The sequence below is a fragment of the Pagrus major genome, chromosome 19, assembly GCF_040436345.1.
Source record: "Pagrus major chromosome 19, Pma_NU_1.0".
Lineage (NCBI taxonomy): Eukaryota > Metazoa > Chordata > Actinopteri > Spariformes > Sparidae > Pagrus > Pagrus major.
Window position 1 is genome coordinate 26,918,870 of NC_133233.1, and position 13,118 is coordinate 26,931,987.

Below are 13,118 nucleotides of genomic sequence, written 5' to 3' on the forward strand. Positions count from 1 at the left end.
TAGGATTAATTACAGGACTGTTGTATTAGACTAGTTTAGGGACTGTGCACCTGAAGATGGCTGAAGCAGTACACTCAGTGCACACTAGGTGGTGCCACAGATGGTGTCCACATACTTGCATGGAGTTTATAAACAGCATCACTCAGACCAACCTGATGCAGCTTAATGTCAAAACTGAAAAACATAAAAATTAATGTACATAAATCAAAATCAAGACATTAAACTTGTGATGTAGCCAAGTTAAAGTTCCCATTAATGCAGTTTAGATCAGGCAACAGCTTGACAGAAGTCTGGAGAGCATCATTAACAGACGGTATCTTTTGTCAGGTTTATAATTTATTCTTAATTTAATGCGTAACAGTTATTAAGAGGCTTTTCACTTCATCTGTAGCTCGTCTGAAAGCTCTGGAAAATGTCTGAAACCCAAAGTTCAGGTCGTAAAAGTGACTCAGTTGTATGAATCTGACATTCTCATTTCAATATACAATTTGCTTTTTCTCTCTTTGTTCAGTATCAGAAGTTGTAATTGTTTTAACACCAGGCACCTTTAATAATCTCCAGATTAAACACTGAAACAAGGAGCATACAGACTCCAGTGTGGAGTCCTGACTATATGCTAAATCCTCTGTACTTTAGTGTGGATCAGAAACACACAACAGCTTTATTGTCATTGTGCAAAACAGGTTTGCAAAGTGAAAATGTATTGACAGATACTGAAATATTTAGAGTAGAATAATAATAATACAAGTAAATACACATAGATATATACAATATCAGTGTAATATGCAGGCTATAGTGCAAAAAAGGTACAATTTCAATCAAGTCAATTAAGGGAAGTTTTGATCCAAGCGCCTGAGAGGCAGGTGAAACAAATAAAGTAAGAAACTCCAACAGATTATCCTGACAAAACTTTTATTTCACCAAGAAACGTTAATGAGAAGAGAAAGATCTTCAACAAGCTGAATAAACAAACTGACCTTAAAGGACAATAATTTATACCTCTGGGAGCAGCTTGTTTATTCACTTGTTTGTACAAAAGTTTGTATTATTACCTCAATAATATTGTAAATATTAAAATTCAGTTTTAATTTCTTCTCCAAAACTACACAGTGCCCATCTGGCTTATTCTTGAAACTTTGTAAATCAGAAGGTAAGTTTATTTGTATCGCACAATTAAGACACAAGGCAACGCAAAGTGTTTAACAGGGGCATAAAAATGACATTAAAAGACTTTATTTACATTAGAAAACATTATTACAGAAGACAAATAACTGACAACATCGATTAAACTGAATTCAGAGTGTAAAAACCAACCGTGTGTCCTCAGGAGCTTTCTCAGCTCGTTACTCTCCTTCAAAACAAGTTCCAGTTAAAACAATAAACAGGTGAATGTAACCAGAGGAGGAGTGCGTTACACAATACACAACATTTCAACACTTATTATGTTGAGAAGTCACCAGAATATCTTTCCCACAACTCCCATCAGACACTATCTGGTGGGAGTTGTAGCTGCTGTCTCAGGAGGTTTCCAGTTCATTAGTACAGACAGAAGAAAGAAACTGTGAACAACAACAGAACCAGAATCTTTTCCCTCTTCATGAACTATAACTGTGATGAGCCGGTGCTCTCTGCCTCCATCCTGCATGGATCATCTCAGGCTGCCAACGAAAAACCTTTATTCCCTTAAACAGAAAAGGATGTTTTGCTTCATTGTGTGTGTGTGTGTGTGTGTGTGTGTGTGTGTGTGTGTGTCTGGATTCACTCCCATCCGCTCATCTGTTGCGTATAAAGCACGCAGCCTCAGGAATGCATCCACCTTCAGCTGCTCTGCGGCTGATGGCGTCTCAAATCCTTATGTGAGGAGTCACAGTTGGGAGGGTTTTCTAACGTACAGACGCTCTGACTGTCGAGTTCACAGTTTACATTCAGAGTCCAAATTTAATCAGCCTGCAGAACAATTAATTAAATGAGGGAAACGATAAAGAAATACAATAAATAAGGAGGTGGAAGTGAAGTGCAAGAAGATGTTTTCGAGCTCTGAGCTGTCCTTGAAGCCCACGGTCTTTAGATCCAGTTTCTTTGACTGCTCACTGTCGCTATAACAAAAAACAGAAGATGAAGGTCTTCTATGACGCTGGTTTCCTGGCAATACAAGCTTTTCATGTGCCTCCAGCAAAGAGTTCCCGTCTCTGACTGATGATTTTTCAGGTATTTTCCAGTTTGGCTTGATGTCACCCCGAAAGAAACTCTAAAAATGAGTAAACTATATGAAACTCAGGTCGCCTCACTGTCCATAAATGTGCTGACAACAAAATCAGCTGCCTTCTTTCCCCCTAAAGATTCTGGTTTTAAGTTTAGAAGTATAAGACGGAGAGGTGGGGATGTAACCACGTAGGAAGGACGTGGTTCAAAACCAGAGAAATCCACTTCAGGAGAGAGTCAGAGAGGAAGGAAGTCGGAGAACGAGACTGAACATAACATGAAGAAAACGTTTAAACTTTACCTCACGTCAGATACTACAAGATAATTTATCCCAAAACATCCAGATTACTTCACTGTACATCAGCCGTAAGCTAGCGAGCAACAACACGCTTTTTGTATTCAGGTGAGCCTCTGACTGGACTCAGCACTCAGCAGAGACTCTGGTTCTGGTTCTCTGTCTCCTCTCTGTAACATTACGTTCATGAAGTAAAGTCCATTTCCCCTCCAGCTCCAGTCAGCAGTCAACATTACAGAACAGAACCACCTCCGGATCACTGCTGCAGTCAGGTTGATAAACAGGAGTGAAGATAAATCCACTTTTTAATCCCACAAGTTAAAAAGTCATCTCTGAGCTCTCCTCCCGTCGGATCAGAGCAGAACCTGATGAGACTCTGGGTGTTTATTCCTCCAGGAGGTCTGGATCTGCACCAGACTCCACTCAGTAACGGCAGAAATAACATATCGTGTTCATGTTTGAGATGATGTCACCAGGATTCGTTATTCGGCTGATAATCAACCAATCAGAAAAGCCAGCAGCCTGATATCGGCATGACTGCTTCCCAGACTGGTGATAAATAATGCACCGGATTACACTGGTACACTGGTCCAGTTCTGAGCACCAGAGCTGGACGAAATGCTTCAAACTGGATCTGATTATCAGACCGAAACAACTCAGATGGACACGATGAAAGCTTCAACATATCAGGATGTCATGTGAACCAGCGGAGACACAGCAGAGTGGACCTCAAGACGCTCAGCTCTGATCCGGCGGGAAGGATTCACCGTTTCTCCCAAAACTGTCCTGTAACCAAGAACAACTTGTGGACAGTGTTAGAGTGTCTTGTTTCTCCTGTTTCAGACCATCATGTTACAACGTCTGCAGGTAACGCTGTAATCTGACTCTGTGTATCAGCTTACCAGCAGATAACAGCAGCAGTACAACACATACTATACGTTCAGAAGGTTCATCCACTCGCTTAACGAGTGCAGCAGCGCTGAAATGTGAGGGTGTTCTGCTGCGTGATGGACAAAAGGACCTCTGAAGACTGATCATGACAAAATAAAAGTCCCTTACACCAGATATCGTGGGTGTGTTGTCGTTTAGTGTCAGCCAACAGTGTCGTTAGTGACGTCGTCTCCTAACTTAAACATTGTAGAGCTGCTCCTGTATATCAGCAGCTCACAGAACTGAACCAGAACCAGCTCTCCTTTCACAGAACTGCAGTTGTCAATATGAGCAGATTTATTGTGATGGTCATCTTTTTAACGACCTTTTCTGAGTCCAGTCGGCTCCATGATGGTGTTGGTGTTGGACAATGTAGTTTATAGTAAGATCCCAAGAGGTCCACCTGAAGTGGCCTGACTTCAGCTCTCAATGACAGAAAGTCAAACAGAAGTTGTGAAGTTTGAAAGATGTGGCTCTTCATCTGGCTGAGAGGATGGTGATGCTTGAATTGCATTCTGGGAAACGTAGGATCCATACTAGGGACTATACATCAGGATATATGGACTTCTTCTGCTTCCATTTTGAGCCTCATCATCATCAACAAAACATTTTTTCATTTGTTTGTGTCTTGTAAGTCCACCAACTTTAGTGAAGTTCGTCCAGACGAGACGTTATTAACACTCGTCTCTAAGCTGAATTTTTAGCAACTAAGCTAAAAGTGTTAGCCCACCTAGACCACAAATTTAAATAACATCTTTTCAAATCAATGTGAGATCTTCAGCAGACTTATATTATGCCTGCACGCTGTTTGGAGCCATTTTAGGTTGTTTTTTTCAAAACTAGTCCCCAGCTACTACACCTGGCCTTAGTTTACATTTTTGGCATTTCAACATAAAAAAAGGGATTAAACTCCTCCTGCAGGTAGAAAGTTGGAAAACTGATACAACTTTCCATTACACAGCTGGCGCCCAAACACACACACACACACACACACACACACACACACACACACACACACACACACACACCTGTTCAGTTCCCAGCTCTGCATACAAAAACTAAGGAAGCGTCACTGTTGGCAGCAGCAGCACAAAGTTAACTCACACACACCTTCTCAGCAGCTCGTCTCCTCTCTCCTATGAATGAATGATGACAGACAGACAGACAGACACACACACACACACACCTGCTCAGTCTCAGGTGTTCAATAATGTATCAGCTGATCACATGCTGTCAGGTCTGAATGACTAACGCTGCCGTCTCCTCTCGTCACCATTTCCTGCAGGTCTGCAGAGGAACGTGGACTGAACCACACGCCTGCCGCACTTCTTCAGGGAAACACGACAGGTGAGTGTGTTACCTGTCTGCTCAGGTGTGCATCTTTACGCTGCATGTTCTTATGAGTCACAAGCAGGAAGCTCTCTGTGCTCTTCACTGTCTTCAGTCCAACCTGCAGATGTTGGTCACATTCTGAGTTCAGGTGTTGATTCGAGTGTGATGCAGTCATTTCACGTTTGTAAGAGTCGGTTCAGGTCTGTATGGTTCAGTTTGAGCTTCCACAGTCGTACCTTTCCATTGTGAAAGAAGATCCTCGGTGTTCATTAATGTTTCAGAGAGGGAGTCTCGCTCTAGTGAGTGAGGAGAGCAGCTGATGGTTTCATCATCATCAGGGCTGGACAGGTACACCTGCCTGATACTCACCTTTTATTCAAATAATCAGGTGTTAGAGAGGCTGTGTTTGATTAATTACACTCTCACCTCTTGGGGCATTGAGCCAATTCAAAGAATCAGTCGGATTTTGTCCCAGCTGTTCCTAAACGCACCACAAAGACAGTTGATTGTTGAGTACAAATGAACTTATGTAATGTAAAGAAAAGATGTTTCTAGTTATTTTTAGGAGGTTGCATTGAGGGAATTTCCTGTTTCTAAAAGCTACGAAGCCTCTTACAGAAGAGCCAATCTTCTGGTTGATGGTCTTGTTTGCTCGTGTAAGTTATATAGAGATGGTCCTTGTAGTCCTCTGAACACATCTTCCATCTCTGTGTTTCCAGTCTAATCTCTCCATGTGGATCTGTGGCTCTTGAAGAACGAACCTAACAGAAGAACGATGATGAAGAGAATTAAAGAATGATAGAAACAGTGTCAGAGAACAGAAGGAGTCACACACAAACATAACAGGTATCAGACAGGTGCAGCGATGGCGGCGTGGCTCGGCCGGCTGTCTCTGGGCGACGCCTGGTACAACATGTATTCCCGCCTCCTGAGGACCAAACCCATGGGCTCCATGGCTCACAGCTCCGACGACCTCACCGAGCTCAACGAGGGGTCAGCGGTCGGGCTCGCCAAGGTCCTGACCACCGTGGACCTGGTGTCGCTCGGGGTGGGCAGCTGCGTCGGCACCGGGATGTACGTGGTGGCCGGGTTGGTTGCCAAAGCGATGGCGGGGCCTGGGGTCATCCTGTCGTTTATTATCGCAGCGGTGGCCTCCATACTGTCAGGTGAGACACAGAACAGTTTAATCACAGTCTAATCTGACATGACATCTCTTGTATCCTCTAACTGTGTGTGTATTTGTATTTTGTTGTTAAGGTGTGTGCTACGCAGAGTTTGGTGTCCGGGTCCCAAAGACGACCGGCTCGGCGTACACCTACAGCTATGTGACGGTCGGGGAGTTTGTGGCGTTTTTCATTGGCTGGAACTTGATCCTGGAGTATCTGATTGGCACGGCGGCGGGGGCGTCGGCTCTCAGCAGCATGTTCGACTCGCTGGCCAATCACAGCATCAGTAACTACATGATAACACACCTGGGAACGATCAGAGGACTCGGTCAGTACGATCAGTACGCCCGCCCTAGAGCCTACAACAGCCAACGAGCGATCATGTAGACATGTGACCCACTCTCTCTTCTTCCTCCTCTCTCCTGAGCCACTTGCACACCAGCCTCCAGATGATTGATGCATCATGTAGCCAATGAGCTCTCAAATCCAGTAATATATAGTTTATATCAGTTTTTAAAGCCCTACACTTGGAAATTACGCAAGTTTATGTTGTTTTATGCATTTTGCTCTTTGGCTAGGCTGTTTTTCCACCTCAGCTCTTGTTTCTGACTCTTTTATCTGCACAAAGTTAGTGTGAATAAGGAAATAAAGTGTCACAGTGTTTTATTGATCCTTTCTCATCTCAACACAAACTTACAGTCTCTTTCTCACGTCGATGAAATATTTTAAAAGCACTGCTGTGTCTGTTTGTCTCAGGTAAGGGTGAGGACACGTACCCCGACCTGCTGGCCCTGTTTATCGCCCTGCTGGTCACAGTGGTCATTGCTCTCGGTGTGCGTAACTCGGTGGGCTTCAACAACGTCCTCAACGTGGTCAACCTGGTGGTCTGGGTCTTCATGATCATCGCCGGACTCTTCTTCCTCTCCGCCAGCAACTGGGAGAACGGCAACTTCCTGCCCTACGGCTGGTCAGGGGTAAGACTGTGGTTGTTTTAGTCACGTGTTTAAAATCCCCAAAATGACAGAAAAGAGAATAAATGATGTCTCGTTGCTGATCAGGTGATGCAAGGTGCAGCGACTTGCTTCTACGCCTTCATCGGCTTCGACATCATCGCAACGACGGGAGAGGAGGCGAAAAACCCAAACACCTCCATCCCGTACGCCATCACCGCCTCGCTGGTCACCTGCCTCACTGCCTACGTGTCGGTCAGAACACAGAGTTGTTTATTCTCATAACATGAAGGAAACAAATCTCCTCACTGAAAATGATTGTGGTGAATTTGGATTGTGGGTTTCCTTCCTGTAGCTCCAGCAAAGAGTAAAGTGAGCAGCAGTTAGCGGTCATGCTGCCCCTTATAGTTCTGGAGCTACCTTTGAATTCTTGCCATCTCCCTCCCCCACCTTCCCTCTCTACAGGTGAGTGTGATCCTGACTCTCATGGTTCCCTACGACCTGATCGACGGCTCGGCTCCTCTCATGGAGATGTTTGCGGTGCACGGCTTCCTGTGGGGGAAATACACCGTGGCTGTGGGCTCCATAGCCGGACTCACCGTGTCTCTGCTGGGCTCTTTGTTCCCCATGCCCAGAGTCATCTACGCCATGTCCCGGGACGGACTGCTGTTCAGGTGAGGAGGCACGAGACAAACACACTTACAGGTAGGACGAGGTCTCCTGGTGTTAATGATTGTCTGTGGTGATGTGTGTCTGCAGGTTCTTGTCTCATGTGTCTGCGTTCACACACACTCCCGCGGTGGCCTGTGTGGTGTCGGGTAGCTTCGCCGCCATCTTTGCCCTGCTGGTGAGCCTCAGAGACCTGATCGAGATGATGTCCATCGGCACGCTGCTGGCCTACACTCTGGTCAGCGTGTGTGTGCTGTTACTGCGCTACCAGCCTGACGAACAGACCGACACACACCAGTTCAACTCAGAGGACAATGTGGACGGGTCGAAGCACCTGGACGACGGGGCTGTCCCCACCAAAGATGACCAGATGCTGATCGGAGACGACGGCGACGGTTCGTCGTCCTACCACACCGGTGGGACTGAAGGAGACGGGGACGACTCTGATTTCCACACAGGCCACGCCTCGTTGCTGAAAAGGCTGCTGGGAGGTCATTACTACACCCTGCGGCTGCGGCTGGGATTGCCCGATGCTTCGGCCAAGCCCACTCCTGCCACCGGCCGCATAGTGACCCGCTGCACCCTCCTCCTCTTCTTCATGTCCTTCCTCCTCTGGTCCACCGTTATATTTGGCGTTGAGCAGGGAACCGGTGCCGGGGCCGTGTTTTCAGGACTCATGGCCACGATGATGGCAGGGTCCATGGTGAAGCTTTTAATTCTGATTATACAGCAGCCAGAGAGCGGGAGGAGACTGCCCTACATGGCGCCCTGCGTGCCCTTCATCCCTGCGGCGGCCATATTGGTCAACAGCTACCTCATGCTTAAACTGTCTCCACTCACCTGGGCCAGGTTCACCATCTGGTGCTTCATAGGTGAGATGACACATTCTTTAGTATTGATTTAAAAAATAGATAATAAGAGCAACAGTCACTGAACTAACAGCTGCAGGGGGAGTGTGTATCTGTGGAGCGCTGGGTGTTTTTCAGTCCAACGGGATGTTTTCAGGACAATGACATCGTTATGAATGTTTGTACAAGATTTTGCGACACTACGCCCACGTTAATGTTTCTAAAAGTGCAAATACGAGATGTTAAAAAGCCTGTTTATTGAGGAACAACTACAGGAAAATGTAAGCTGGAAAGTAAGACTTGGACGTAGTTTTAGATAACAGGACTTCCTCTTTGATTTTGTTGAGGCACAGCAGAGAGAAGCACACACATCCAGACTTTGTTCTGTCAGATCAGCAGTTGGTTGACAGATGACGCAGTGAGGGAAGAGTTTCACACCTTCTGGATTTCATGAAGGTTGATAACACGTCCCAGCTGCTCACTTTCTCTACCTGCTGCTCTGCTCTCTGACGTCCTGTGTTTAACCGGTACCGTCTGTGCGTCCTCAGGTCTGTTGATCTACGGTTGCTACGGAGTGTGGCACAGCACGCTGGAGCTGAACGCCCGGGAGCAGCAGGCGCACGCCAGCTCCTACCAGCGCTACGACGACCACCTCGACGACACGTTCTCCCCCGACGACAACCTTTACCCCCAGGAACAGGACGAGAGACCCTACCAGGGCTGGTCTGCCCCGGACGAGAGGGGGCACGACCACCAGCAGCACGTCCAGCACCAGCAGGAGAACCAGTACGACGACCTAGAGGGAGAGCAGTATCAGAGCCAGTGTGAGGATAATGGTGAGCAGCAGGGATACCAGTCTGGACCAGGAGGCCCGTATACGAGCAGAGGCAGCAGGGCCGGAGGAAGGACCAATCATGGCTTTGATGTGGGGGAAGAGGAGGACTGAACAGAGGACATTTCCTCTTCCTCCAAACTGAAAAGATCTGATTATGACATGAAGGAAAAAGTGCCTTCGACACGAGACACTGAATCAAATCATCTCCAAGACAAACAAGGTCGCATCACCAGTTTACTTTAGTATTTACCAGTGAACGCCTCCCTTTGTCTGCTCGCTGTGAAAACTTTGATATCATCGGAGGAGGCAGTGGAGCGGATTAGGACACCTCCCATCACAGATGTTTCATTGAGTGAGACACGCACCTACCCACCTTTTTACCCATCAATACAATTTTTTAACAGTCGTGTAGTGTTTGCATGTTTGACATTAAAGGTAGAGTCAGTAGGATTTGTCCCAGCTGTTCCTGAACGCACCACAAAGATAGTTGATAGTTGAGTCTCATTCCCAGGACGTCAAACAGCCACATGTTGGGTTGGTAAAGCGTCCCGAGCAGCAACAAAGAGAGAAAATAAGAAACTCTCTGCAGATACGAGACACTAACACGCCTTTTCTCCCCATTCAGCCTCCCTCTCTGTCTGTTTACGTCTTCTTACGTCTTTGTCTCGTCTCGCTGCGTCTGCCGTGCGTGATGTGCTCTGATAGGTCGACATCAGTCTGGTGATGTTGGGAAATAACAATAATCCATAATTCACCTCAAATGCATCAAACCAAAGTAACGAGGCTGTTTTGAAAATGTGAGGAGGAGAAAGTTCAGATGTTTGTGTTCAGATGTAGAGAGGGAAAGTCTCAGAGATACTCAAGTAAAGAAGTAATTGTACTTCTCCGTATGTTCGTGATACAACCTGGTTTCAAAACCAGTTAAAATGAATATCTCCTGTAGTGTGAGTCCGGCCTGACTGTGTTCAGACCGTCATCAGCTCCTCTCTACTCTGTAACTCACCATCGTTGCAACAAAAGAGAAGAATTGTGAAAGTGTAAATCTGATTTCCTGTCGCCGTTCACGTTGTTTCTGAAGCCCTGAGAGTTACTTCCATGTTTGTTTTTCTTGTTTGAGTGAATGGTGTTTGGGCGTTGTATATGTTTTTGTGTTGCAGGATTAAATGTCTCATTTTGAGTGAAAGACTGAGACTGTTTGTTATTTAAAAACTTTTATTATCTGTAGCATCACCCAACAATTTAACAATACAGAAACACAGTCGATAGATTTTGATTATAATGTTAAAATGAAGTCAGAAATTGCAAAAAGAAAAGTGACAGATATTGCTACATAAAATCACCTTCAAAGAATCTGTGTGGGATTAAATGAGAGCAGGTAATCTCAGTCTTTTAACAGGTAATATTTAGGAAACATGCTATTCAAAGAATAATAATCACTAAAATAACATTAAAGTCACAAACTCTAAAATGACAGAAGATCAACTCATAAAAGAAAGTTTGCTATTTTCAAGCCACAGAAAAACACAAAAAAAGCACATTTAAGAACAAAGTTTATTCTGTATACTGACTGACTGCAGAACCTACAGGGTGTTAACACTGCAAATCAATGAAACGGCATTCATTCCCTCAATGTTGGACACTTTTATGGCCGTAAACACTTAATATGTTGTTTAATTTATTGAATTTAAGGCAAAAAGTCACTAAATTTCAGTCCAATTTTTAAATTACAAGGCAAAAACATAATATCAGACCTAATAATGAGCTTTCAAAGTTGTTTCAGCTAAATGTAAAAGTAGAAAAACAAAAACTCTTCAGTCTATAAAATGAGGAACTGATTCTGACTCTTCACACTCGTGCACTCTTGGCGTGGTTGGCGGGGGGGTCCAGTGGCATGGCGGTGCCGCCCTGCCTGGAGTAGTAGAAGCTGTTCTCCCTTCTCGGGGTGCCGGGGTCGGTGCCATGGCAACACAAGATCATGGAGCTGCCCAGGAGGCAGAGAGCGGTGCCGACCCAGCCGGCGTACAGGGAGAAGCCAAACGACATCAGACCGTCGCTTTGGTGGGCGCCGATGGGGAACCAGATGGTCGATACGATGCCACAGATGGCTGGAAGATACAGAGAAAAAACTGGACTAAAGGAAACATGAAGTTATATCTGGACCTGGTGTCGCCATCTAAAGCTTTCATGTGCATAAGTCTCTATACAGTGTCTGTATCCATCTGGCTGTCTGTCCCTGAGGCTGCTTCCAGGAAGTACCGGCCTCTACACAGGAAGCAGGCCCGTCTGACAGATGAACCCGGGCAGGATGAGACCTGGTCTGACAAACACTGACCCTCCTTCCACAGCTGGGAAAGACCCGAAAACTGTACATCCTCAAACCAAAACCACCATCTTCAGAGAGCTTTAAAAACTCTTTTAGTCTGTTGTGAGACTGAAACAGTTCTTGGTAGACTCTGACTTTAACACACAATATGTCATTTCTGCCACTAGGGGTCTCTCTTCCAGCTCTGGAGGAGACAGTCAGGTGCAGATCCAGACCTTCTGGAGGAATAAACACCTGCAGTCTCATCAGATTCTGCTCTGATCCGGAGCCGTTTACCGACAGGAGGAGAGCTCAGAGATTACTTTTTAACTCTGGTCCTGTCAAAATGCAGAAAAATGCATAAATCTGTATTAAAGTCTTCAAATTCGTATGTGTGTGTGTGTGTGTGTGTGTGGTGTGTCAGTGTGTGTGTGTGTTTGGGAGGTCTCCTCACCCATGATGATGAAGAGGACGCCTCCCACTCGGGCGCGGCGCTGCTTTATGGCGGAGGTGTCGTTCTGCAGCCGGACGCAGGGCATCGACATGAGGACCAGCAGCATCCCGGGGAGGCCGAGCAGGCTCGCGCAGATCATCAGAGCGCGAGACGTCTGGATGTAGGCTGAGAGAGAGAGAGAGAGGAGAGAGAGAGAGAGAGAGAGAGAGGAGAGAGAGAGAGAGAGAGAGTGAGAGAGGAGAGAGGGGGGGTTATAACTGAAGCATGTGTTGGCTCACCTCTGGCACTCTCACTCAGACAGTTACAGTCAGGAATGCGCGCACACACACACACCCAATGGATCAGAATGAGCTTTACGCGCAAACTTTACGCACACAGAATTTTGGATTTTTAAACAATACAGTCAGTTATGTGATATAATAATTGAAATCCATCCCTCCCTGTGTCTCACCGGGCAGAGTGAGGATCTGGTTGAGGGCCTGACAGTGATAAAGCGCCGGGGAGATGACGCACTCCGCCCAGAGTCCCCGGGAGCCCAGCTCGTCCATGCGCACGCAGGTGGCCACCGTGTAGTCGCAGGTCCGGACCCAGTCGTTGGTGGCCGTGGCGACGATGAGCCCGACCCAGCCCGCACAGCTCGCCGCACTGCCGGTGATCTGCCTGCACATGTGCGCCATGGAGCCGCCGTGCGTTTTTACGCGCTGATCTCCGACAACAAAAATCAAATAGTCTTCAAAAGGCGTGACAGATTAAAGTGTTAAGATATTTTTATTTTTTTTCCTGCTGTAGTATAATTTAGAAATGTCTTGTTTGATGCTCCAGAAGCTGAAAAACGAATATTTTTAAAGGATTCAGACGCAGATTTTCTTTGCAGTTTTTTAAAAAACAGTTTAGTCTTAATACGCCGAAGGATCCCTGAAGTCCTCACTTATAACAATATTCAACAATATTTCTCCAAATGTGATTTTTAAGTATTTTAAATCCAAATCCTTTAAAAAATAGTCGAAATGAAAAAGTAATCCTGCTGCGTCCCGTTAGTGCGCCCAAGGCTGATCCGCAGAAAAATGCCTAGAGAAAGATTTATCACAGGGTGTGGTGAAAAACGCAACCTTCAGTCCAAACTTTCAGCCAATCA

The 13,118-nt window shown here is 45.9% G+C and overlaps 2 protein-coding genes across 2 annotated transcripts; one reads left to right on the forward strand and one right to left on the reverse strand.

The window, feature by feature from the left end:
• The first annotated feature begins 4,630 nt into the window (after positions 1 to 4,630).
• Positions 4,631 to 10,410, forward strand: slc7a14b (solute carrier family 7 member 14b). The gene is made up of 8 exons (XM_073488014.1): positions 4,631 to 4,774; positions 5,479 to 5,925; positions 6,017 to 6,253; positions 6,682 to 6,899; positions 6,984 to 7,130; positions 7,341 to 7,549; positions 7,635 to 8,416; positions 8,941 to 10,410. The coding sequence occupies exons 2-8, from the start codon at positions 5,625 to 5,627 to the stop codon at positions 9,336 to 9,338; spliced, it is 2,292 nt and encodes a 763-aa protein (XP_073344115.1). The 5' UTR covers positions 4,631 to 4,774; positions 5,479 to 5,624; the 3' UTR covers positions 9,339 to 10,410.
• Positions 10,411 to 11,072: 662 nt separating this feature from the next.
• cldn11b (claudin 11b) lies at positions 11,073 to 12,660 on the reverse strand. The gene is made up of 3 exons (XM_073488004.1): positions 12,435 to 12,660; positions 11,984 to 12,148; positions 11,073 to 11,332 (listed from the first exon to the last, which is right to left on the reverse strand). The coding sequence occupies exons 1-3, from the start codon at positions 12,658 to 12,660 to the stop codon at positions 11,073 to 11,075; spliced, it is 651 nt and encodes a 216-aa protein (XP_073344105.1).
• Positions 12,661 to 13,118: the final 458 nt, after the last annotated feature.

Coding starts and splice junctions, on each gene's coding strand:
- slc7a14b (XM_073488014.1), top strand. CDS start 5,625: ATGGCGGCGTGGCTCGGCCGGCTGTCTCTGGGCGACGCCTGGTACAAC. Junction 5,926..6,016: donor GGTGGCCTCCATACTGTCAG/GTGAGACACAGA, acceptor TTTGTTGTTAAG/GTGTGTGCTACGCAGAGTTT. Junction 7,550..7,634: donor CGGGACGGACTGCTGTTCAG/GTGAGGAGGCAC, acceptor GTGTGTCTGCAG/GTTCTTGTCTCATGTGTCTG.
- cldn11b (XM_073488004.1), bottom strand. CDS start 12,660: ATGGCGCACATGTGCAGGCAGATCACCGGCAGTGCGGCGAGCTGTGCG. Junction 12,149..12,434: donor CCAGATCCTCACTCTGCCCG/GTGAGACACAGG, acceptor TCTCTCTCTCAG/CCTACATCCAGACGTCTCGC. Junction 11,333..11,983: donor CGTCCTCTTCATCATCATGG/GTGAGGAGACCT, acceptor TGTATCTTCCAG/CCATCTGTGGCATCGTATCG.